The 27,944-nt window shown below is 43.1% G+C and overlaps 1 protein-coding gene across 1 annotated transcript in view; it reads left to right on the forward strand.

Moving 5' to 3' along the window:
- The window catches only part of ZMYM2 (zinc finger MYM-type containing 2), a 537,976-nt gene that overhangs the window by 454,336 nt on the left and 55,696 nt on the right, over positions 1 to 27,944 (forward strand). The window contains 2 exon segments of the mRNA XM_033950396.1: positions 7,982 to 8,150; positions 8,340 to 8,491. Of these exon segments, the coding sequence (XP_033806287.1) occupies positions 7,982 to 8,150; positions 8,340 to 8,491 (321 nt within the window).

Raw genomic sequence — 27,944 nt, forward strand, 5'->3', positions numbered from 1 at the left:
AAAAGGAGGGGAGAAGGCCTACTGCTGGACAGGGGGAGCAGGCAAGGGTTGATGGTGAGCAGCCGAGGAAAGAGAGAGACAGAAAGAAGAAAGACAGGCAGACAGACACATCTATTCTAGCACCCATTAATGAAACGGGCTTAAAGACTAGTATACTTCATAATGCCCCAAAAAAGACTCAGGAGGCCTGACCCAGATCTGAAGTTGGTCAACATGGCCTTAAAAATGCCACTGTTCTGCATAGAGACTTTCCGGTCAGTCATTGTGACAGTCACCCCAGAAGAATTCCTGGCATCCTTGGATTTGATGGAGGCCTATTTCCGTATTCCAGTTTTTCTAGAACATGGAGATTTTTTAAATTCTTTGTTCTAGGGCAGCACAGCCAGTCTCTGATTTTTAAATACATGATTCCAGTCATTTTATCAGATTTCAAAATACGGGTCTACACCCACAACTACAAGAAAACATACCACAAAGATACTTAATAAACTGCAGATAAGATGCCTCACAATATTGAAATGTTTACCCCACATAATAGAAAAAAGCCAACACAGGCACACCACTAATAGTATCCAAAGAAACTTAAAGCCTATTGCTTGTAACAGACCTGCATACCATATATCAACGCTACCAATACCATACTATGTAAATGCAAGATCTGTTTGCAATAAAACCTTTCTGAGCCAAGATATGATTGTAGAATCTGAACTCGGAATTATGTTCATTGTAGAAATGTGGCTAAAACACACTGTGGACCCTCTAAACTTAGAGATCTGCCCGGAGGGGAATATAAAATTATATATAGACCCATAGAGAAAAAAGGGAGAAGGACTACTATAATTTATAAGAACTTCTTAAACATTGAAAAAGTCAGTTCATTATGTGAACCAAATAGAGAGCTTCTTTTCTGTCAACTCTAAAAGGATCTGTCGCATCAAATACTAGATCTCATATGTTACAGACCTCCAGGATCCTGGTCGAAAAGCTCCCCAAAATTAAATGAGGTTATATTGAATGCTGCTCTATCATGTACCTCTCTTATATTAACTGGTGATCTACATCTACCTCTGGAAAATATCTCAAACACAGATATAAACAATTTTAGACTCTTCCTGAACAATTTTGCCTTCTCACACACTGTAGCAGGCCCTACTCATGAAAATAGTCTTCAGCAAATAGCTTTAATTTGGTCAGACCATTATCTCTATATATTCACTCTAAATTGTACATCAATTCATTCAAACCCAAGTCCAGACAGAAAACCAGTTAGGACTAGAGGGAAGATAGACACTAAATAGTTCTGGGAAAAGATGGGATTCTCACTACTACTACTACTACTACTACTACTATTCATTCAGTTATGTGGAACCTTTGGATACTCTGTATGCCAGTCCTCACCTTATTTTCCATGGCTTCTTTCAATTGCTTGATGTTCATTCCTATGTCATTCTTGATGTTATCCAGCTAACAGGCCTTTGGTCTCCCTTGCTTCCTTTTACCACTGACCAATCCAAGTAGCACCTTCTTTTCTATTGAATTTGCCCTCATCACATGTCCAAATAGGTCCGTTTCTGTGATAATCTTGCCTTCCAGGGACAAGTCTGAGTTTATATGATAAAGAGCATCTTTGTTGTTGATCCTAACTGTCCAAGGGATTTGTAGAAGTCTTCTCTAGCACCACAGCTTGAAGGCATCGATTTTTCTTCTATCTGCTTTCATGAGTGTCCTTGTCTTGCAGCTATATGTCATAAAAACATAAGAATTGCCGCTGCTCTGGAATCTTTGGAGAATTTTTCTCGTAATAATAATCTCCGACTGATTAACTTTCCTAGGATAGCCTCGGTGACACCTAGGGATATGTTGAAACGTTATATGTTGGAGATTTTGGGTATTCCAGAGGATACATTACCACCACTTACTCAAGTATATTACCATCCAATGAAAGCTATTAAATCACCATCTAAACAACAGGAGAATAATCAACTACTTAATGTTTCAGCAATCTTGGAACTTTCGGATAGAGAGCTAGTATCCCGGCAACATTACTTCTTACTGTGGCTCTTACTCCAGATAAAAACTGGTTGCTTAGATTGTTCTTTAGAAATAAAATGAAAGAATTTCTTGGACAAAAAATATTAATGTTTCCAGACTTGGCACGGGAAACCCAGAGGAGAAGGCGAGAGTTTCTTTTGATGAAGCCAGGGGTTACATCTCTTGGTGGGACTTTTTTCCTTAGACACCCTTGTAAATGTGTAATACAATACCATATGAAGAAATATGTATTCTTTGAACCATTCCAGTTGACAGCCTTTTTGGCAGGAACTCGGCTGGATGAAGGAAAATCAAAATCAAAGTGAAGTGCATTTGAATAATGATATCCTTTCTCAGCCAGGGGATCTTGTTTTCCTAATATTTGAATTGATAGTTGTTAGCAGTTGTTAGCATTTGTTAATATGTCCGCCTTATCCTTCTTGGATCTAATGTTGAGGACTTGAGCTGAATTTAAGCTAAATATTTATTTTATTTTATTTGATTATTATGTATTTTACCTTTGAGTATTATTTTCTTGCTTTTCTTCAACTTTCTGTACAAGTGGATACTTGATTTATAACATGTAAAAATTTGATAAATAAATAATAAAAAAAAAAAAAAGAATTGCCGCTGCAGGGTCAGACCAGTGGTCCATCGTGCCCAGCAGTCCGCTCAAGTGGCAGCCCCTAGGTCAAAGACCAGTGCTCTAAATGAGCCCAGCCTTACCTGCGTACTTTTCAGTTGAGCAGGAACTTGTCCAACTTTGTCTTGAATCCCTGGAGGGTGTTTTCCCCTAAGACAGACTCCGGTCCAGTCATTACTGCTGTCTCCTTAGCAGGTCTAGCATCCTTGAATCTCGTGGAGGCTTTCCTCCATATTCAAATATTTCTAGAGCATTACAGATTTCTGCATTTCCATGTTCTGCAACAGCATTTCTAGTTTGCAGCTCTGTCTTTTGGCCTCATGACAGCGCCCCATGCTTTCACCAAAGTAATGTCCAAAGGGTGTCCTGGTTCCTTCTTACTTGGTTGATTGGTTGATCCGGGCTCTGTTTCGTCAGGAGTGCAAAAATGTGGTGACAACAGTAGTGTCTCTTCTATAGGCTTTAGGTTGAACTGTCAACTTCCAGTTGATGTTGTCCCAGTCCTTAGAGTCTCTGGGCCTTCTCTTTGACACCCGGCAGGGTTGTGTGTTTCTTCCTGAGGCACGAGAACATAAACTACAACTCCAGATCAGAGATCTCCTGGATTGTCCAGCTCCCACAGCCTGGCCTTGTCTGCAGGTGATGGGGTCCCTGACAGCTTCCTTGGAGGCAGTCCTCTGGGCCACAGCATACATGCATCCTTTACAGGAGTCCTTCTTCTCTCAGTGGTCTCAGCAGCATCATCTCCTTCAGCTTCCACTCCTCTGGACGGTACCGGCTCACAGCAATTTGGGCTGGTGGCTTCAGGGCTAGGCTCTCCATCAGGGCAGGCTTCTTTGGATCTGAGTGGATGTCTTTATGATGGGTTGGGTTAGGGTGCTCCATTAAGGACAGTGGACTCCTTGTCCAAAGCGTTCATAGATCACTCATCTGGAGCTCCAGGTGATTTGGTTGCAGTTACTCGCTCTCCAGCCCACTCTAGAAGGAACAGCATTTGCTAGTACTCTGACAACACCATGGCATACATAACTGGTCAAGAAACACAGGAAGCGCTCCCTGGGCCAGCAAGCACCTGTGCTGTTTTGCTGGATGGAATCACTTCTGTCAATATCGGTGGCCCATGTGGCTGGAGTCAAAAAAGTGCTGGCAGCCTTCCTCAGTCAACCAGTCCTAGACCCAGGAGCATGATCCCTCTCGCAGACGGCTTTCTGTCTGCTTGTGTAGCGTTGAGGGCAGCCCCAGATGGGTTTGATGGCTTCAACAGAGGATGCGAAGGTCAGGCACTTCTTCAGTCACAGAACAGAGTGCGGAGGCTTAGGACTAAATGCCTTGTTTCAGCCCTGGATGGCTCACGAGCTTATTTATATGTTTTCTCCGTGGCCTCTGGGTGGACAGGTCATCTGCGGAATGATGACGCATCCTGATCTCATACTTCTAGTTGCTCCAGACTGGCCTCATTGTCCGTGTGTGGATCTCGTCGGTCTTCAGCGGGACAGGAGGCTCCAACTTTCTCTTCGTTGCTAATTTCTCAGTCTGGATTCGGTGCCCATGGAGCATCCATAGTGTTTTGTTCTTGCTGCATGACTCTTGAGTGCTCAGCCTTGATACAATGTGGTTCTTCAGATGTAGTCTTCTCGACACTTTTGTGATTAAAAATACCCTCTACTATGGCTTCTTATGCCACAGCGTGAAAGGCTTTTCACAGTGGTGTGCAAAGGACCAGGTGGACCCTGAAAGGTTTCCCATTTCAATGGTCCAGGTTTTCTTCCGGCAGGCGTAGAGAGAGATTTTAGCAGTGACCTCCCTTGAAGTTCAGGGTGCAGGTATTTAATGCTTCTGAGCACGCAGAGGCTCTGGTTTGCTTAATTCTCATCCACCTGTGACCAGATTTATGAGACGGGCGCTTTGTGGCCTCACTTGCATCATTCTTTCCCTTCGTGGAATCTTAACATCGTTCTGCAGGGCTTTGGGGAAGCTCCTTTCAAGCCACTGTTAGCTACTCTTCTGGATCTGACAATCAAGACTGTTCTTCTAATCTCCATTGTCTCAGCACAGCGTATTTCGGTGCTTTAGACTCTTTCCCGCAGGGAACCCTTTCTCCGTATGCTGGATGCAGGAGTTCTTCTCTCTACTGTACTTTCCTTTCTACTGAAGGTTGTTTCCACCTTCCAGGTCAACACAGAGGTTTGTTTGCGTGTGTATCCTTCCGTGGGTTCAGAGTGATAGGATCAGATCTTGCGCAAGTTGGATGTCAGGAGAATCTTGCTCCACTATTTGGAGAGGGCTAATGATTTCTGGCTGTCTGATCACCTATTTGTCCTGACTGTTGCGCCTCACTGTGTTTGACTGGCATTTAGTTACTTGATAGCTTAATGGGTTCAGCTGGCCATTTTCCATAGCTTACATCACTGACGGCAAGCAGCTGCTGGTTTCTTTTATGGCCCATTCGACTAGAAGTATTGCTGTGTCATGGGCAGAGTCTTGTGTGTTTCATCCAGATGAAATTTGTAGGGCAGCTACTTGGTCCTTTCTTTATACCTTTCCCAGTTTTACAGAGTTGATGAGGCAGCTCACTCAGATGCTGTTTTGGGGACCTCTGTGTTGAAGGCAGGCTCTTCTGTTCCTCCCTAGCTGCTGCTGTTGCTTTGGTATGTCACCTAGCATATGGAATCTGGAAGGGACATAACAGAATGGAAGATTAGGCTTTTACCTTCGATAATCTTCTTTCTGTTAATCGCTGTAGGATTCCATATGACCTGCCCTCTCTGTGAACATTCAGTTGTTTAGAATAACCTGTATCTTTCTACCTCGATTATTCTCTTTGCAGGCTTGAAGACTTTCCAGCCAGTTGATAGATCCTGTGGGCAGTTTTCCACTTTTGTGAGTATGCTTAACTGAAAGCTAGCTCATGTGGGTGCTCGTTGCACACAGCAAGTTAGTTCTACCTACATTGTTACTCAATGTTTTGCTGGATTGCCTTTGTGCCTGTTTATTACTTGTTTCATGTTTTGCAGAGCAGACCAGTTCAGAAATTGTTTATGTTGCTGGGGATTTTCCCCTGTATCCCCCTTGTCCTGGATTTGTTCAGGTATGTTGCTTGGCTTTGGGACTCAACTGGATATGACTAGCTCTCAGTCTAAGGAGAAGGAGGAGCATGTGCTCAGAAAAGTGTTGGATTTCTGCAACTCCTGGATTGCAGGTTGTGATTGAACACCTAGTGTATGGAATCCTACAGGGACTAGCAGAAAGAAGATTATCAAAGATAAAAACCTAATCTTCCATTCATTGCATCTTTATTACAAAATTGCCCACAAGACATATGTTAGTGCTAAAATTGCTAACCCCAGTGACATAAAAAGCAATGTTGTAAATGCTGAAATTTGAACAATATAAATTCCAAATTCTATGGTCACAGTCAACATTTAGATTACTCTTGTATGATTGAATGTCACTTTCTACTATACAGTGGCAGTCCATTTAAACTCAAAGTGCTGTAACTTTACTTACACTGTAATTCGGTAGAATATTATTCAAACCATCCTCACTGGTCAGTAGGCATGTGTGAATATGCATGAGGCAGATTTGTATGCCTGTCACGTCTATTATATGTAAACCTACCTTATGCATATTCATTAGGGATATCTTGAAAACCCAACTGGCTAGAGGTCCCACAGGGCAGGTTTAAGAATCCCTACCCTACAGAATAAGATTGGTATCTACTTCTCCCTCTATTTTTTTGTTATGAGTCCTAAGCTATGGAATGATATTCCAGTTGACTTACCGTATATAATAATAACTTTATTTTTATATACCGCAATACCACAAATAGTTCAGAGCGGATTACAGAGGAAGAGACTGTATACAGACAGTGATGATACAAAAAAAACTTTCAAAATTACATTAGCATGTATATAATCGAAGATAAACCAATCCGAATATAAACCGAGGCAACCTTTTTTTCCTCAAAAAAGGAGGAAAAAAGGTTGACTCTAATATAAACTGAGATTAGAAATTTGAGTATGTGAGTGTAATTTGTCAAGGATCATGTCATAAGGGATAGAAAAAGAATTAAATAAATCACTAATTTTTCAGCTGGGGCTGTTTCAAGTCCTAAAAAATTGAAGGAGAGCTGGCAAATATCTTCCTACTTGGAGCTAGGACACCAACCAAAGTTTCTGAACACTTCTATCTCCACCAGAACACTTGGCCTCAGCCACACATACAGAAAACAGAAAAAAAAGCCCTCTTCAAATACAAACCCACAAAGTAAAAGTACTATTGTACACAAACAAAACCCTAATATGCCAGACAGACAGTACACCACAAGAGAAACAGAAAGAAATTCATTTCTTCCTGAACAGTCCAAATATAAAAACAACTGGTGTAAATTTTCAAAATTGACATATTTCAATCACTAAACTGAAAATAAAAACATTTTCCTTTGTTTTCTGGCAATTTTATTTTTCTGATCATCTTGTTCCATCTGTGCTCTTAACTTTGTTTCCAAGGCCACCTTATGCATTTGCTGTTTCTTTCCTCTCCTTCACTTTTTGCACTACATCCATCTTTGGCAGCACTGATTTTCATATTCAGTTTTCTTCCATTTTTCTGCCTCCATCTCGGATCTATCTATCTTTCCAACTCTTACCCTCTCCTCTCCTCATCCCTCCTCTTCTTTTCTCTTCCACTTCCTCTGTCCATGTGCACCATCTCCTTTCCATTTCTTCTTGCCTTTCCCTCCCCTCCATCCATGTGCCCCCTATTCCTCTATTCTCTGCTGCTTCCATTCAGCATCTCTCCCTTCTTCCTCCCTCCCTTCCCCGGTTTCACCAAATGTTCTTCCCAACCCATTCTAAATCCCCCCTCACCACAAAAACTACAAGGCTGTTGCCAGTACTGCAGCAATCCTCTCGCACTGCCCGCAGCCACTTCTGCACGGTTCGAGTATATTCAATGTTATTCCTCCTTCAAAAAAAATATCGGAAGGCTTGAATTTTCCAGAGATATTTTATGTCGTAAGAATTGTGAGTTGTCTTGTTACTAGGATAGTTTATTTTATTCAATTTTTATTATGTAACTCACCTTGAAATTAATGAGACAGCGTGTAACCAAATAAAGAAAACTGTAGTTTGTAACATCACCCTTTCCAGTCTTTCCCAAAATAACTTCCCTTACCTAAACATGGGTGTTTTGAGTCGGGGTAAGGATTAATCCAGCTTCTGCTTTTAGTTTGTGCCCCTGTGCTCTTTTGATATGTTGGCAAAAATGCCTAGAAAGAAATATGAACAGTTTTATCTTTAATGACAGGGAACCAAAAGAAAAGCAGTTTCCGAATCCCCATCTCATGATGACAGCTCTGACAATTCAGACTGCACTTTTCCATTAAAGTATGCATATGGTGTAAATACTTGGAAACAGTGGGTCAGAGCTAGAAAACTAGAAGAGGATAAACCACTAATAGATGAGCCAAAATCTAGTAAGTATCTTCTCCTTTGTCTTATTTAGCCAGCTAATTGCCAAAAACAGTTGAGATTAATTTCATATAGTTTAAACTAGATATTTTTTCTTTATATATTCACTTTTTTTTTTACACTCTTCTAGTTTGTCAAAAACCAGCTAAAAAGTTTTAATACAATTTGTTGTAATGTAGTTTTCCTATTTGCAGCAAAGTCGGTGAAATTAAAAGAGGATCTGCTGTTGCACACTGCAGCAGAACTGAACTATGCATTAGCAGACTTTGTTAATGAAATTCGAAGACCAAATGGAGAGAACTATGCACCAGATAGCATCTATTACTTGTGTCTTGGCATTCAGGAGGTAATTATTGAAGACAATAGATTTATAAGACAGAATCATATAGTTTAAAGGGTAATGAATGTCATCATCTGATTGCAATGTCACTTTTCTGTCAACTTAGGAAAAACAGGTTAGTCCCTCAACAAAAGAATGAAGAGACCCAAATCTGATACTTGCTTTAGAAATGGCAACATTTTAGACTTGAATAGAGACCATAAATTTATGGCACAATACACTGACTTATTTATTTGGAGATCATCTTTTATCCCAGGACAAGCAGGCAGGTATTCTCACAAGTGGGCGACGTGATCCAACGGAGCCCGATGCGGACGCCTCACAAGCAGACTTGCTTGAAGAAACTCGAAGTTTCGAGTCGCCCGCACCGCGCATGCGCGAGTGCCTTCCCGCCCGACATTGGGCACGTCTCCTCAGTTCTTACTTTTCCGCGGAGCCGAGAAGTCCGTCTTCGACTCTCTGCGTGAAGTGTTCACTTGTGCCTTTTTTGTCTGCGGTTTTGGGTTTATTTTTCTCAGAATCGCTGGTTTTCATCTTTATTTTCTTCTTTTAAAAAAAAAAAAAAAAAATTCTTCCATTCGTTCGACCGGGCAGGCCATGTGGCCACAGTCCCTCGGCTTCGATCTTGCAGCGGAGCTTTTTCGGCTTATGTCCCGGCCTGCAACCGGTTTTAAAAAGTGTTCCAAGTGCCAGCGCGCAATTTCCTTAACGGACCCTTATCGTCAGTGTCTCGGGCCTCAACATCTCCCAAAATTGTGCCGGCCTTGCTCAACACTTAAGCCTCATACTTTCAAGCGTCGTTGCATCCTGTGGGAGCAGCTTTTCGGTATGGAGTCTTCGATGGAGCTTTCGTCATCGAGGGGTGCTTCACCTTCGACATCGTCCGATGCATTCCAGGCTTCCACAGTTTCTGCTCCGGGCCTCATCAAACCTGCCTCGTTTGTACCGGCTATGTCTTCGATGCCTGCTGCAGTGCCTTCCTCTGTCTCTTCAGGTCAGGTAGCACAGCAGTCCATTCCCCCGGTGGTGCTTAAAGTACCCGAGGCTTCTAAGTCCAAGCAGTCTCACACTGCCTCAAGGGAGCACGAAGCCCGTGCAGGTGGAGGCGCAGATCCATCCTTGCCGGCTTTGTTCCAGACCTTGTTGGAGAAGCAATTCATTCAGCTCTTTACTACCATGGGGCCGAAGCTTCTCTCACAAATCCAGCCTGGGCATGCGGAGGTCTCCCGTGAGGTCGAGCCGCCTCCTCTGCCTCAGTCGTATGCACACTCTCTACAGGGAGCAGAGTCTCTGCGAGTGTCTGGTCTGGCATCACGGCATGCATCGCAAGGAACAGAGTCTTTGTCCATGCCTCCGTTGGAACCTGTGCACTTGATGCAAGGAGCAGAGTCTTTGCGAGTGCTTCGAGGTTCTTCCACTCAACAGCCTCTGCTTTGTTCCACTGCCTCCAGCCCTATCCATTCTTTGGGGGCTTCAGCAGGGACCTGCTCTTCTCGAATGTTGAGGCCTGCTTCCAGGCATAGCTCGCACCATCGATCAAGGCATTCTTCGAAGCATTCATCCAGGCATGCCTCGCCTCATCAGAAGCAGCCTTTTCTACAATATTCTCCACTACATACCTCAACTATGCCGCTTCTGGATCTCAAAGACCCGGTGGGTTCTCTTTTCCCATCAAGATCGACTTCTTCATTGGGGCATGCTGCCTCGAAGTCCTCGAGTCCCTCTCAAGGCCAGACTTTGGCAGATCAGCTGTCCTTTTCATCCTTTCTACGTCAAATGGCAGCTGATCTAGATATTCAACTTGACACTGGCTCCAAATTTTCCAAGGAGTATCTCGAGAATATGCATCTCTCTCAACCTCCTGCTGAGTCTCTCAAGCTTCCTCTTCACAAGCTTTTGGATCAAACCTTTGTCCGCTGTCTGGAAACTCCTTATTCCATTCCAGCTGTTCCAGGAAAATTGGATTCCAGATACAGGACTGTTCATCATAAGGGATTTGACCATACTCAATTGTCTCACCAATCCCTTCTGGTCGAATCTTCTTTGAAGCGTTCTCACCCTTCTCAGGTTTATGCCACTGTTCCACCGGGAAGGGAAGGTAAAACGATGGACAGGTTTGGTCGTCGCATCTACCAGAACTCTATGATGACCTCCAGAGTGCTCAACTACAATTTTCATTTCATCACCTACTTTGAGTTTTTTCTCTCTGTTCTTCCAAAATTCATGCCTTATTTGGATTCTCGAGCACATTTTGAATTTCAAGAAGTTCTTGCATCCTTATCCCAACTCCGGCTGCAGCTTCTTCAGTCCTCCTATGATGCTTTTGAGCTGTCTGCTCGAGCTACTGCTTGCTCGGTGGCCATGCAGCGTCTGGCATGGCTCCGTACCATCGATATGGATTCTAACCTGCAGGACCAGCTGGCTAATGTTCCTTGCGCTGGCACTGACCTCTTTGATGAGTCCATTGAGGCAGCCACCAAGAAGCTTTCGGACCACGAGAAGTCTTTCACATCCATTCTCCGTCCCAAGCCGAAGCCAGCTCCTTCTCGACCTGCGTGCCCGCCTCTAATTTACCCTCAGCGTTTTCCACTTAAACAGGCTCCTGCCATTCGTCAGCCTGTCAAGAGGCAACATCCGCAGAAACAGCAAAAGCCTCAGCCAACTGCTGTTCCTAAGGCTCCTCAGCCTTTTTGACTGTCTAGTAAAGAGCATAACCTCAGTCGTTCTGCCCTTTCCCATTTTTCCCCCTATCGGAGGTCGTCTCTATCATTTTTTCCACCAATGGACGACTATTACCACTGACCTCTGGGTCCTTTCCATTGTCAGGGAGGGATACTCTCTTCAGTTCCATCAGGTTCCTTCGGAACATCCTCAAGAGAGTATCCTTCAGACTCTGCCCAGACCGTCCTTCTTCTTCAAGAAGCTCAAGCTTTGCTTCAGCTCCAAGCTATCGAGCCAGTTCCTTTGACTCAGCAAAACAAGGGATTTTACTCCCGGTACTTCCTTGTTCCGAAGAAGACGGGCGATTTGCGACCTATTTTGGTATCTCAGGGTGCTCAACAAATTCCTAGTCAGAGAAAAATTTCGCATGTTAACCCTGGCGTCTCTTTATCCCCTCCTCGAGCAGAACGACTGGTTATGCTCTCTGGATCTCAAGGAGGCCTACACTCACATTCCGATCCATCCGGCCTCCCGCCAATACCTCAGATTTCGGGTGGAAGATCTACATTATCAGTACAGAGTGCTCCCTTTTGGCCTGGCCTCGTCACCAAGAGTCTTCACCAAGTGCCTGGTAGTGGTGGCCGCAGCGCTCAGGAACTATGGTCTTCAGGTGTTTCCCTACCTGGACGACTGGCTCATCAAGGATTCCACGTCTCAGGGAGTCGTCCTAGCAACCCAGCGGACTATCTGGTTTCTGCAGAGTCTGTGATTCAAAGTCAACTTTCCGAAATCCCGTCTCCAACCTTCTCAGACTCTTCCCTTCATCGGAGCTGTTCTGGATACAGTCCAACTCAGAGCGTTCCTTTCTCAACAACGTCTGGAGACTCTTCTCCATCTTTGTCAGTCAGTCTCCTCTCGCCCGTCCATCTTGGCGAGACACATGATGGTTCTTCTGGGTCACATGGCTTCCACAGTACATGTGACTCCTTTTGCCAGACTTCACCTCAGAATTCCTCAGTGGACCCTGGCATCTCAATGGACACAGGTTTCCGACCCTCTGACTCAACACATCCAGGTCACTCCTGCTCTGATACATTCTCTTCGCTGGTGGATGCTCTCTTCCAATCTATTCAGAGGCTTACTTTTTCACACGCCCCCCCCCATCAGAAGTTTCGCACGACCGATTCTTCAACTTACGCTTGGGGAGCTCATCTAGATGGTCTCCGTACTCAAGGCTATTGGACCAGTGCGGATCGTCAGTGCCACATCAATCTGCTGGAACTCAGGGCGATTTTCAATGCTCTCAATGCTTTTCAGCATCTGCTTTTCGACCGTGTAGTCCTCATTCGCACGGACAATCAAGTCGCAATGTATTATGTCAACAAACAGGACGGCACGGGATCTGCCTCCCTCTGTCAAGAAGCTCTGAAAGTTTGGGATTGGGCAATTCGCCACAACACCTTCCTCAAAGCTGTCTACATTCAGGGGGCGGACAACGCCTTAGCAGACAACTTGAGTCGTCTTCTACAACCGCACGAATGGACTTTCCATTCCACGCCCCTTCATCACATCTTCTCTCTGTGGGGAACACCTCAGATAGATCTCTTTGCAGCTCCCCACAACTTCAAGCTGCCTCAGTTCTGCTCCAGGATCTACACTCCTCATCGCCTTGAGGCAGATGCTTTTCTTCTGGACTGGACGAATCTCTTTCTATATGCGTTTCCTCTCATTCAAAAGACGCTGGTCAAGCTGAAGTCCGACCATGCCACCATGATTCTGGTTGCTCCTCGGTGACCCAGGCAACCCTGGTACTCCCTTCTCCTTCAACTCAGCAGCAGGGAGCCATACCTTCTACCAGTTTTTCCCTCTCTGCTTACGCAGCATCAGGGATCTCTACTTCATCCCAACCTGCAGTCTCTACACCTGACAGCTTGGTTCCTCTCAACATAGCTCCTCTACAGTTTTCCCAATCTGTGAGGGATGTTTTGGAAGCTTCCCGAAAGCCAACTACTAGACAATGCTATCACCAAAAATGGACTAGATTTTCTACTTGGTGTTTTTCTCATCACAAGGAGCCTCAATGTTCCTCCTTATCTTCTGTTTTGGACTATCTGTTGCACCTTTCTCATTCTGGTCTCAAGTCTACCTCGATCCGAGTCCATCTTAGTGCAATTGCTGATTTCCATCAACCTATTGAAGGGAAACTTCTCTCTGCTCATCCTGTGGTTTCCAGATTCATGAAAGAACTTTTCAGTGTCAATCCTCCTCTCAAACCGCCTCCAGTGGTTTGGGACCTCAATATTGTTCTTACTCAACTGATGAAACCTCCATTTGAACCAATGGACAAGGCTCATCTGAAGTATCTCACTTGAAAAGTGGTGTTTCTCATTGGCCTCACTTCTGCTCAATGCGTCAGTGAGCTTCAAGCTTTGATTGCGGATCCACCTTTTACAGTGTTTCACCATGACAAGGTGGTTCTTCGCACTCATCCGAAGTTCCTTCCTAAGGTGGTCTCGGAATTTCACCTCAACCAATGCATTGTTCTTCCAGTGTTTTTTCCAAAGCCTCGTTCTCACCCTGGAGAATCAGCTCTTCATACTCTGGACTGTAAATGTGCTTTGGCTTTCTACTTGGAACGCACCAAACCACACAGAACTGCTCCTCAACTTTTTGTCTCCTTTGATCCGAACAAGTTGGGGCGTCCTATCTCTAAGCGTACCATCTCCAATTGGATGGCAGCTTGTATGTCATTCTGCTATGCCCAGGCTGGATTTCCTCTTCACAGTAAAGTCACAGCCCATAAGGTCAGAGCGATGGCAGCTTCTGTAGCTTTCCTCAGATCATCTATTGAGGAAATTTGTAAAGCTGCCACCTGGTCCTTGGTTCATACCTTCACTTCTCATTTTTGTCTGGATACTTTCTCCAGACGGCATGGACAGTTTGGCCAAACAGTATTGCAAAATTTATTCTCCTAAGTTGCCAACTCTCCCTCCATCCCATTCTGATTAGCTTGGAGGTCACCCACTTGTGAGAATACCTTCCTGCTTGTCCTGGGATAAAGCACAGTTACTTACCGTAACAGGTGTTATCCAGGGACAGCAAGCAGCTATTCTCACATCCCACCCACCTCCCCTGGGTTGGCTTCTCTGCTAGCTATCTGAACTGAGGAGACGCGCCTGATGTCGGGCGGGAAGGCACTTGCGCATGCGCGGTGCGGGCAACTCAAAACTTTGAGTTTCTTCAAGCAAGTCTGCTTGTGAGGCGTCCGCATCGGGGCTCCATTGGATCACATCACCCACTTGTGAGAATAGCTGCCTGCTGTCCCTGGATAACACCTGTTGCGGTAAGTAACTGTGCTATTTTGTTCTCTCTCACCCACTACAGTTGCCAGTTAATTAAACTTGCAACTAGTATTCCTTTCCACACTTCTTAATATTTTGAGATGAATGCTCAAAGGATTGCTTTAGAACAGGGGTCTCAAAGTTCCTCCTTAAAGGCCACAATCTAGTCGGGTTTTCAGGATTTCCCCAATGAATATGCATGAGATCTATTTGCATGCACTGCTTTCATTGTATGCTAATAGATCTCATACATATTCATTGGGGAAATCCTGAAACCCCGACTGGATTGTGGCCCTCGAGGAGGGACTTTGAGACTCCTGCTTTAGAATCACGCATGAATGTCTGTGTTGCTTCTATTGCAAGCATCATAATGCTGTGCAAGGCACAATGCACATTATATATGCCAAAAACTTGCAGCTAATGGGGGGAGGAACACAGCTGACACATGTGCCCAAGGTTTTGCAGTAAGCACAGTTCTTATGCAGATGCCCAGAATAAAAGTGAAGTGTCTACTACACACAGTACTTGTTATTCTGGACCCAAGTTGTGAACCTCATAAAAATTTATTGTATATGGAATTTTTGTGAGGCTCATATAAGGCACAAAAGAACAGGTGTGGATGTGTGCTTTTATTTCAATTTTGTTTGAACACATAGTAACATAACATAGTAGATGACAGCAGATAAAGACCCGAATGGTCCATCCAGTCTGCCCAACCTGATTCAATTAAAATTTTTGAAATTTCACGGACACGTTTATTACTTATCTGCTTTTAAAACTTTCAGAAGCTTTCCTGTACAATCCTATTTTATTCTGTGACTAGTGGGTTAATTCCATCTACCTGCTAGGACTTGTAGGAAGCCTCATATTTCAGACATGTAAGCTCCACCCCTCTCACCTCAGCATTGTCTCCTCAAGAACCAGTTTCTTTCCTACAAGCCAGGCTGCAACATACGGTAGTAAATAATGGTAGATAAAGACCTGAACAGTCCATCCAGTCTGTCCATTAGTTATTCTCATTAAAAATACATGATTAAATTAACTTGTCTCTTCTTTGATATTTCTGGGCCATAGGTTAAAGTCCACCTATTAACATCCTAGGTTCCAACTGCTGAAGTTGCCATCCAAGCTCACTCCAGCCTATCCAACCATTCCGTTGTTTGCAGGATGTCTACTGTAAAGTCTGGCCAGTAATGTCTTCGTGTTCCAAGTTAGTGGAGTTCCCACTAATGCCCTCCCCAGCCCGTACTACACTGAATCACCATATTTGGGACACAAACCGTACAAGTTTATCCAAAACCGACCTTAGATCTTTAATTTATGTCATTTGTTTTCTTTTTTTTTCTTTTTTTTTTTTCTTTTTTTTAGTTCAATAGTTTTTATTGAGTATTATGAAAAATACAAGAAGCAGTCCGAATACAAAAAATCAGAGCAGAACACTTAGTATAGCATAGATGCATAACTACAATCAGCAATAAAGAACTAAATCATTCTAAAAGATCCAGAGTACTGGAACTGCTTGTGAAGAATAAAAGATAGAAGAGAAAAGATAGAGAGAGGGGAGAAGATCGAGGTAAAGAAGAAGAAAGGAGAAGAAGAAGAAAAAGGTGAAGAAGACAGGAGTGTCTATGGAACAGAATGAACATAGGAATCCAAGAATGTCCAAGGTGATTTACTTCGCACCAAATTTGTGGAAAGTCAGGATATATTTTTCTTTTCATATGCGTAGGATTCAAATTTATGATACATGCTCAGAGAGTTCCACCAAAAAGTATAGTAACGAAGAGGACTTCCAATTTTTCAAGATATGCATAAGAGCAGTCACAAACATGGCATCAATGAGTTTAGGAGGACAGTTCAACTTTTAAATTCGGGTCCCCCGCTGGTCTGGGAGAGGGGCGGAGCAAGGGCTCCCACGCTCAACTCTCCCCAGGAACTCCTGCTGGCGGCTAGAGGGGGTCCGGTAATGGCTGTGCGCCGTTGGCGCTTTAGATTTTTAAATTCGGGTCCCCCGCTGGTCTGGGAGAGGGGCGGAGTAAGGGCTCCCACACTCAACTCTCTCCAGGAACTCCTGCTGGTGTTTTTAATAATTAAATAGATGAAGAAGTGTTGTTTAAAAGGAGGGAGCTCAACTGTCAGCCAGCCACCATCCAGCCTCCAAGTTCCGGAATCTGAGCTCTTTAGCCTGCCTAACGAATAAAATTATTCGAACTGTTTCTGCCTCACCTGTGGGCCTTTCTCGACGGTTGTGTATGTGTGGAGCCGTTTAAAAGTGCGCATCAGACAGGAATGCCGGTAAGATCGGCGAAAATGCCTAAACATAAATCAGCCTGCTCCGCGCTCAAAATGGCGGCGTACCGACTCCCGCTCTAACCTCTGCGCACTGGGGTGAATGGGCCCAAGAAATTTCGAAAATGGTCACCGCGGCCCTGGAAGATAAACTTCTTAAATTATAGTCGGCTGTAGACTGTATTAATGATTGTTTTGAAGCACATGCTGGCCTTATTGCAGCAGTGGAGCAGAGGGTGTCTGAAGATGAGGATGCAGCACTGCAGGATCGCGAGAATATGATTGCTTTGCAGACTCAAGTGGCAGCATTGACAACACGATTGGATGATCAGGAGAACCGTCAACGCCACAATAATCTACGAGTTGTGGGGCTACCTGAACTCCGAGCTGACCAAGATCTCTACCACTTTTTTCAGATTTGGCTCCCAAAGCAGCTTGGCCTGGTGACCCCAGTGACTGGATTTCTTTGCGAGCGGGCACACCGCTTGGGCCAACGTATGGAGGATAACAACCGCTCGCGAGCAGCAATTGCTAGATATATAAACTGGAAAGACAAAGAGCTCATCATGCAAGCCTTTCGGAAATCTGGTCGACTTGAATATGAAGGTCAAAAACTGCTACTATTCAATGACTATTCCTTACATGTATCCATCCTTCGCAAGGCGATGGTGCCGCTATGTTCCACGCTTCACCGTCGGGGAGTGCGGTTTGCACTTGTGTATCCGGCGTCTCTACGCATATGGAGTGATGGGAAACCACATACCTTCACAGACAGAGTAGCTGCACAACAATTTATAGACTCTATGCCTGTGATAGTGGCTAGCGGTACCCCAGTGATGGATCCAGCGGTTTAATTCTACTTGACATCAACCGTGCAGTTTCCTTTGAGGTCTCTGCTTGCTCAAATCAATTCCAGACTTGGTACTCCAGATTGTGCCAAGAAGCTCTTATCTCACCATGCTATGTAATGAAATACATATATTGCATAGTCTGCTAAGTTAAGCACATTAATCTCATGTTTTCTATTATTGATTAGGTGTGGATTTTGCTAGTTGTTCCATATGTGTTACTCTTCCGTGCTCACAGGAGCACCCTTAAAATGTTTTAAAATATGCATGATAATGTGGTCTATTTCTTTTCTGACCATACATTAATTATGCTGATATTACTGACTTCTTTTCATGCTCTTTCTATTTTTCTTCTTAGACAGGAGTGTCTGCCTGACCTTACAAATATATCAGTTATCTTTTCTAGACAGAGGAGATATACTCTATGTTTCACCACTGCACTATGGCTGATTTACATGTTTTCTCCTTTAATGTGAATGGTCTGAACCATCCCATTAAAAGAAAAAAGATAGCTAATTATGTGTCCAACAAACACCCTGATGTAGTTTTCTTGCAAGAAACCCACCTCCCACCCGCTGCTGCCACGAAATTCCAACTAAAGGGATTTTCCACTCACTTATATTCCCCTGCAACTCATCAAAAGAAAAATGGTGTTTCAATATTTCTCAATGATAAACTTTCTCCCGTTATTCATTCTTTTAAAACAGACACGGAGGGAAGATTGTGTCTGGTACATGCTGCGGTGCATTCAGTGAATTTTCTTTTTCTCAATATATATGCCCCGGTTAAAGATCACCCGGATTTTTTCAAAGAGATTCAGCTGGCGCTGGTTGAATTTGGTTCTTGTTCTCTGATATTGGGAGGAGATTTTAATCAAATCCAAGACTTATATATTGATAGATCTTCTTCTTGCAAACCCTCCAAATCCAAGTCTTTCACTGCTCTTCATGCTCTAAATGATGCCTTCTCCCTTGTGGATCCTTGGCGCTTACTTCACCCGAAAGGCAGAGGATACACACACTTTTCACCACCACATAATACCTACTCGAGAATTGATTTCTTTCTCCTATCCTCTTCTCTTATTCAAGATCTTAACAATACTATCATACATCCAATCTCTCTCACGGATCATGCTGCCGTCTCTTTATATATTTCCATCTCGGCTCCACGCAAAGAATCCCCCTCTTGGCGGCTGAACAACGCTTTACTCCTAGATGAGGAAACTGTTGAAAAAATCAATTCTTTCACAGCGGAATTTTTTGAAAATAACTCTAAAGATCCTGAAGTCTGTCCTTCCATTGTCTGGGAAGCATACAAAGCAACCCTTAGAGGTGAATTGATAAAAATTGCCTCTTGGAAAAAGAAACAGTCCATGATAAAGGAAAAAGACTTAGAAAATTCTAATAAAACATTAGAATTACAACATATGTCTAATCACCTACATGACCCAGCTACTCTCCAACATATCCAAAAACTTAAATATGAATATAATACTTTAGTTTCATGTACAGCCAGGTGTGATATCTTCATTTCCAATTCTGGTCATTATATGGGAGATAATCTTATGGGTCGCCCTTTGGCCAGATACCTTAAAATTAAATCCAAAAGACTACATATCACGGCTATTCAAGATCTATCAGGTCAATTAGTCAAAACCAGATCTTTAATCTCCTCTCAATTCGAAAATTTTTATGCTTCATTATACCAATCCGAATTTGCTGCTCCTGAATCAGATATAGACTCCTTTCTTTCCTCCTTAACTCATCCGACCATATCGGATTCTGTTAAATTGGAACTAGATTCCCCGATAACTATATCAGAAATAGAAGCTGCCATATCTTCCCTACCTGCTGGGAAAGCCCCCGGCCCGGACGGCTTTACTAACGAATTCTTTAAACAATTTTGCACCATCTTAGCCCCTCATCTCCTTACATATTATGATTTCCTCCATTCCACTCCGGACAAACAATTCAATTTCACTGAAGCCACCATTGTAGTAATTCCTAAACCTGACAGAGACGCCACCTTGGTTAAAAACTTCCGCCCTATCTCTCTCTTTAACTTAGATTACAAGATAATGGCAAAATTACTTGCATTAAGACTTACCAAAGTGATTCCATCTCTTATACATAAAGATCAAACAGGGTTCATTAAACAAAGATATATAGAAGATAACCTGCACCTCTTTCACCATATTAACGCTCACGCTAAAACAATGTCAGACCCTATAATAGGCCTAGCTATTGATGCTGAAAAAGCCTTTGACCGGGTGGAGTGGCCTTTTCTTTTCCGTGTCCTGAAATGGTATAATTTTGGCTCATTCTTCACGAATTGGATAGAAGCGTTATATCACCAACCCACAGCTCGTATTCTAATTAACAACTCTTTATCCAATAAATTTTCCCTTCAAAGAGGCACTCGACAGGGCTGTCCTCTCTCACCATTGCTATTTAATTTAGTGTTGGAGCCTCTTCTTTCTGCTATTAGACAAAGCCCCTTAATTAACGGTATTCCCTCCTCTGATCGAGACTTCAAATTAGCAGCCTATGCTGATGATGTTTTAATTTTTCTTAGGAACCCTCTATCCTCTCTTCCTCATCTTATACATATTGTCAAACAATATTCCCTCCTATCCGGATACTCTGTCAATTGGGAGAAATCAGAGATCTTCCCTCTGAATGATAACATTCTTCAATCAGATCTGGCTCATTTTCCCTTCTCATGGTCACATGAAGCTGTGAAATACTTGGGGATTTTAATACATAAGGATCTGGTTCTTGCTCAAGATCTTAATATATCTAAAGTCAAAAATCTAGTTCTAAATACTACATCTCGATGGTCTCCACTTTTTTTGTCTTGGTGGGGTAGAATAGCATCCATCAAAATGACCCTAGCACCTCAAATTAATTACACTCTCTCTATGCTTCCTCTTCTATGCCGGAAGTCGTTTTTTCATTGGCTAAATAGGAAGCTATCTGAATTCATTTGGAACAAGAAAAAACCTCGAATTGCTCTCGCCAAGCTGAAAGCCTCTAAGATTAACGGTGGTCTTAACTTCCCGGATTTCTATCATTATTATATTGCTTCACTAGCTAAATATGGAGCTTACTGGGTTACTGACTCCTATCCCCAAGATCCTCCTGCTTGGTTTGAAATGGAGTGCTTTTTATGCACGCCTTTACACATCTCCTGCTTACTAATGGTGTCAGTACCCAGACATTTGAGAAGGTACTCTTTGTTGGTTCAACGCAGCATGCTCTTCATCTTTTAGATACATTAGCTGAGATCTCAGTTAATGTTAGCCCACTCATGTCTCTTTGGAATAATCCCAAAATCCAAAACCATGGCGAATCCCTCTCATGGAAACGTTGGCAGCGTTGCCCAATGTTTGCCCATCAATTGTCTACTCTTACTGCGTCAGTTCCTTTTGATATACTTTGCTCCTCATACCTGCTGCCTTCTTCTGTTTATTCACAGTGGCTCTCACTCATTGGAGTGCTGTCTTCTGTGCATATACGTTTTGACTTCATGACTTCCAAAAATGCTATCCGCCATTGGTCTTTATTGACTCTATTAAAAGGCAAGGCTACATCTTTTTTCTATAATATTTTGAGAGATCATTCCTTCACTTTTTCACCTCAGTCTATGAAACACTGGGATATTATACTCACCACTCCGCTTTCTGACATTGATTGGGAACTCTTTTGGTCTTCAACAAACCGCCTGCTTTTATCTTCTAGAGTTTCACAATCAATGTTCTTTATTATGTGGAATGCAGTATGGACCCCATTTCGCATGTGTTAAGCCAACTTAAAGCAAGACTCTGTTTGCTGGAACTGTTTGAAAGAGGAGGGAACTCTTGATCATATGTTTTTTCATTGTACTTTGGTCCGCTCCTTTTGGACTCAAATTTGGAACACCATACAATCTATCACTAACTGCTCGGAAGAGATCTCTATGGACATTATAATCCTTCGCTCTCAACATCCCTGTTTCGCACAATCAAACTGTCCTCCTAAGCTCATCAATATCATGTTTGTGACTGCTCTCATGCACATTCTGAAAAATTGGAAATCATCTTCGCTACTAGACTATACTTTTTGGTGGAACTCTCTGTGTATGTATCATAGATTTGAATCCTATGCATATGAGAATAAAATTACACTCCGAACCTCCATGAATTTGAAGAGCAAAAAATCACCCTGGTCATTCCTGGATTCCTATGTACACTCTGCTTCGTAGACACTCCTGTCTTCCCTTCCTTTTCTTCTTTCTTTCCTTTTCTTCTTTCTTTCCTTTCTCTTTTAATTTCTATTTCTGTTCTCCCTCATCTTTTTCTCATATAGTCTTCACAAGCAGTTCCAATACTTGGAGCTTTTCTTACTGCTATGGTCCTCTACAGTTAAATATATATTTGCAGATTCTTTATACACAAAGCTTTATTTTGTTTTTATGTATTTGAAATGCTCCCTGTATTTTTCAAAATACTCAATAAAAATTATTGAACTAAAAAAAAAAAAAAAAAAGGAGGACAGTTCGACTGAGCAAAACAGGGATGTTGAGATCGAAGGATTATAATGTCCAAAGAAATCTCTTCTGAGCAGTTAGTAATAGATTTTATGGTGTCCCAAATGCGAGCCCAAAAGGAACTAACTGGAGTGCAATGGAAAAGCATATGATCAAGAGTTCCAGCTTCTTTCATACAGTTCCAACATACAGAGTCTTGTTTTAGGTTAGCTTTCCACATACGAAATGGGGTCCATACTGCATTCCACATAATAAAGAACATTGATTGTAAGACTCTGGAGGATAAGAGAGGACGATTTGTCGAAGACCAAAAAAGTTTCCAATCAACATCAGAAAGCGGGGTTGTCAGCATAGAGTCCCAATGTTTCATGGAATGAGGAGAAAAGGTGAAGGAGTGGTCTCTTAGAATACTGTAAAAAAGAGATATCGCTTTACCTTTCATTATAGCCAATGTGGACCAGTGGCATATAGTGTGAATAGATGTCATGAAGTCAAAGCGTATAGACACAGAAGATATCACCCCAGTGAGAGAAAGCCACTGTGAATAAACAGAAGGAGGTAGCGAATAGGCAGAGCGGAGTGTATCGAAAGGAACAGGAGAAGTGAGAGTAGTCATCTGATGGGGAAACCACAAACCAGCCCACTGCCACTTTTTCCATGAAAAGGATTTGCCATTACTCTGGAGTTTGGGATTGTTCCAAATGGACATGAACGGACTATCTTTAACTGAAATTTCCGCTATTGCATCCAGCAGATGAAGAGCATGCTGCGTTGCACTTAACAAGGAGTACTTCCTCAACAGTCTAGGCACTGGCACCGTTATCAAGCAGGAGATGTGTAATGATGCACATAAAAAACGTTCCATTTCAAACCAGGCTGGTGAGTCCTGGGGACATGGATCGATGATCCAGTGAGCTCCATATTTGGCCAATGATGCAATATAATAAAAATAGAAATCTGGTAAATTCAAACCACCATTGATCTTAGAGGCATTCAGCTTGGCGAAAGCAATACGAGGTTTTTTCTTGTTCCAAACAAAGTCAGAAATTTTCGTATTTAGCCAATGAAAAAATGTCTTCCGGCATAGGAAGGGAAGCATTGAGAGGGTGTAGTTTATTTGAGGGGCAAGGGTCATTTTGATGGAGGCTATTCTACCCCACCAAGATAGAAAGAGTGGGGACCAGCGAGACGTGGTGTTCAAAACTAAGCTTTTAATTTTGGATATATTAAGATCTTGAGCGTGAACCGGATCTTTGTGTATTAAAACCCCCAGGTATTTCACAGCCCCATGCGACCATGGGAAAGGAAAATGGGCAAGATCTGAGGGAGAAATATGATCATTAAGAGGAAAAATCTCTGATTTCTCCCAATTGACTAAGTATCCAGAGAGCAGGGAGTACTGAGAAACAATATTAACGAAAGAAGGGAGAGAATCAAGAGGATCCCGGATAAAGAGAAGGACGTCATCGGCGTATACTGCTAATTTAATATTACGATTAGTAGAGGAAATGCCTTTAATTGAGGGGCATTGTCGGATAGCAGAGAGGAGAGGCTCCAGCGCTAAATTAAATAGCAAAGGCGAGAGAGGGCAGCCCTGATGAGTACCTCTGTGAAGGGAGAATGTGTTAGAGAGAGAATTATTAATTAAAATACGAGCTATGGGTTGACGATATAGAGTTTCAATCCACTCTGTGAAGAATGGACCAAAATTGTACCACTTCAAGACTCGGAACAGAAAAGGCCACTCCACACGGTCGAAGGCCTTTTCAGCATCAATAACCAGGCCAATTACAGGATCTGAAAGGGTTTTAGCATGGGCATTAATATGATGAAAGAGACGTAAATTATCTCCTATATACCTTTGTTTAATAAACCCCGTTTGATCTTTATGTATTAGAGAAGGGATCGCTTTATTGAGTCTCAGTGCAAGCAGTTTTGCCGTAATCTAAATTGAGAAGAGAGATGGGGCGAAAGTTTTTAACCAGGGTAGGGTCTCTGTCAGGCTTGGGAATGACTACAATAGTGGCCTCAGTAAAGTTGAATTGTTTGTCCGGAGAGGAGTGGAGGAATTCATAATATGAAAGAAGTTGAGGAGCCAAGAGAGTACGGAATTGCTTAAAAAACTCATTGGTAAAACCATCGGGGCCCGGGGCCTTGCCATTAGGCAGAGATGATATTGAAGTTTCTATCTCGGATATAGTTATAGGGGAATCCATTTCTAATTTAACAGAGTCCCGATAAGGTCGGATGGACTAAGGAGGCAAGAAAAGAATCTATCCCCGATTCAGAGGCAGAAAACTCAGATTTATATAAGGTAGCATAAAAGTTTTCAAATTGAGAAGAGATCAGGGACCGGGTCTTGACCATCTGCCCTGATGGATCTTGAACAGCCGTAATATGTAAACGTTTAGATTTATTTTTAAGATACCTAGCCAAAGGGCGACCCATGAGATTGTCACCCATGTAGTGGCCAGAAGCTGAAATAAAAATGTCCCGCCTGGCCTTACAGGAAACCAAAGTGTTATATTTGTATTCTAATTAGAGATCCTCTGAGTTTATTCCACACTTTTTTGAATTTCAACACTGTTTTCCTCTCTGTAGGATAGAAGGGTATAGATAGAGGATTATTATACAGGTCCTGGACCTGATGGGCAGCCGCGTGAGCGGACTGCTGGGTATGATGGACATCTGGTCTGACCCAGCAGAGGCATTACTTATGTTCTTATGTTCAGTCTTTTTGTTCACGGTTATCACCCTCATGCTGCAGAGGTTCTCTCAAGGACAGCTCTGACTGCGGGAAAAGTCTGCTTTTAGGGGGTTGGTTGCTTGTCAGTGCACCTTCTGGACAGCCTGCACTTCAGATCAGGGCTCAGGGGACTATTCCCTTGGGAGCTTACTCACCCCAGGTTCGTCCGCTAGTTGGTCAAGCACAGGCTGCGTGGCTCAATGGAGGCATGCCCAAGATCAGGGCCAGATTGCATTCCTCTGCTAGGCATCTGTGCAGCATGTCTGAGGGTGGCGCAGGTACATGGCCATGGATGTCCAACCAGTGGGGCAGTCCGAAGAAGTCCAGCTGGGGATCTTCCTGTAAGCTGTTTCAGTTCTCTTAAAAGTAAAAACAAATGGTATAAATTAAAGAACTTAGGCCGGTATTGGACATACTTGTACAGTTTGTGTCACAGTAAATTCAAGCTGACAGCCTGAATCAGTGATTGGGGGGGTCTCAAAAAGGGGGTTTGGGGGGTTTCTCTCCATGTCCTCCCCTTAAAATCCTAAAATTGCTGTTTTTGAGGGCTTCTGGCATTTTTCCTGGGCTATTTTTGTACAAAATCATAACCTGCAGCAGCCATCTTGGATTTTCCCGATTTATATGCACAGTTCCGTCCTTTTTGCTGAAGGTTGTTTTGGCCTTCCATATCAATCAAGAAGTAAGACTGCCAGCGTTCCAGTCCACAGGATCAAAGAAGGAGGACAGGATTCTGAAAAGGTTGGAGGTGAGGAGAGTCCTCCTACAATACCTGGAGGTTACTAATGAGTTCCAATTGTCTGACCATCTTTGTGCTCACCAGTCAGGCTTGATGCATCAGACCTGCGTCCTCCATTTCCAGATAGATCCGTATGGCCATTTCGTTGGCATATATTGCCTCTGGAAGGCAGTCACCAGTCTCTGTGAAAATTTATTTGATTAGAAGTGTGGCTTCTTTGTGGGCAGAAGCTCGGGTGATTATGCCCAAGGATATTTGTAGGTCCACTCTACCTACATTCTCCAAGTTTTACAGAGTAGATGTGGCGGCAAGGGAGAACACCGCTTTTTGGGGTCCTCAGTGTTACAAGCAGGCACAAAGATCCCACCCTAGATTTATGGGACTGCTTTTATAAGTCTCTACAGTCCAGAATGGCACACCTATTGCACTATAAAAAGAGATTAGGTTCGTAACCTCGCTAATATCTTTTCTAGTAGATAGGTGTATTGTTCTGGAGTCCCACCTTGTCAGTTATTTCTTACACCTTCCTATTGTCTCAATCAGAAGGTTCGCGTCCAAACTGAAATTTTAGATGTCAGTAAGACCTCAAGGGTATGAAGATTAGTCTTCGTTATAAACTATTGGGGAACTGTTCAAGCTTCATAAAGGTTCTCTCCATTCCTTGGTTTTATATACCAATTCATCCCTCCAATAGGGCTCGACTCGGTTAACAAAATAATCACTTAGAGAGTGCCCTCTCGTTCTCTCTACCTTGGAGAGGGTGAACAACCTGTCTTTATCTACGAAGTCTATTCCCTTCATTATCTTGAATGTTTCAATTATGTCCCCTCTGTCTCCTCTTTTCAAGGGAGAAGAGGCCCAGTTTCTCTAATCTCTCACTGTACAGCAACTCTTCCAGCCCCTTAACCATTTTAGTCGCTCTTCCCTCAACCCTTTCGAGAAGTACTGTGTCCTTCTTTATGTACAGCGACCAGTGTAAGATGCAGTATTCCAGGTGGGGGCGTACCATGCCTGGTACAGCGGCATGATAACATTCTCCGATCTGTTTGTGATCCCCTTCTTAATCATTTCTAGCATTCTGTTTGCCCTTTTTGCCGCTGCACATTGTTCGGACGGCTTCATTGACTTGTCAGTCAGTACTCCCAAGTCTCTTTCCTGGAGGGTCTCTCCAAGTACTGCACCAGACATCCTATATTTGTGTATAATATTTTTGTTACCGACATGCATCATCTTACACTTATCCACTTTAAACCTCATTTGCCATGTTGCAGACCATTTCTCGAGCATGTTTGTCACGTTGCAGATCTTCGCAATCCTTCTGTGTCTTCAATACTCTGAATAACTTCGTATCGTCTGCAAATTTAATCACCTCGCTCGTTGTACAATTTCCAGGTAGTTTATAAATATGTTGAAGAGCACGGGTCCAAACACCGAACCCTGCGGCACTCCACTTATGACGCTTTTCCAGTCCAAGTATTGTCCATTTACCCCACTCTCTGTTTCCTATCCGCCAGCAAGTTTTTAATCCACGTGAGTATTTCACCCTCGATTCCATGGCTCGCAATTTTTTGAAGTAGTCATTTATGTGGGACCTTGTCAAATGCCTTCTGAAAATCCAGATATACAATGTCGACAGGGTCGCCCTTGTCTATATATGCTGTTTACTCCCTCAAAGAAGTGCAGCAAGTATGTCAAACAAGATCTTCCTTTGTTGAAGCTGTGCTGGCTGGTCCTCATCAGATTGTGTCCGTCAAGGTGATCAATGAGGTGGTCTTTTATCAGCGCCTCTACCATCTTTTCCGGTACCGAGGTCAGACTCACCGGTCTGTAGTTTCCCGGATCTCCCCTCGAACCTTTCTTGAAGATCGGCATAACATTCACCACTTTCTAGTCTTCCGAAATCCTTCCTGATTTGATCAACAGATTGGCTATTAGTTGAAGCAGTTCAACTTTAACCCCTTTCAGTTCCTTGATTACCCTTGGATGGATGCCATCCGGTCCTGGGGATTTATCATTTTTAAGCTTATCAATCTGCCTGCATATCTCTTCTAGACTGACCGTCAATTCTGTCAGTTTCCCGTCTTCATTTCCTGCGTATAGCCTGTCGGCTTCAGTATGTTGTATATATCCTCTTCAGTAAATACAAATGCAAAAAAATGTGTTCAGTTTGTTGGCGATGGCTTTGTCCTCCTTTAACACTCCCTTTATTCCATGGTCATCCAAAGGCCCCACCGCTTCCTTCTCGGGTTGTTTCCCTTTAATATATCGAAAGAACGGCTTAAAGTTTTTTGCCTCCTTGGCTATTCTT

This window comes from Geotrypetes seraphini, chromosome 6, assembly GCF_902459505.1.
Source record: "Geotrypetes seraphini chromosome 6, aGeoSer1.1, whole genome shotgun sequence".
In the NCBI taxonomy this organism is placed as follows: Eukaryota; Metazoa; Chordata; class Amphibia; order Gymnophiona; family Dermophiidae; genus Geotrypetes; species Geotrypetes seraphini.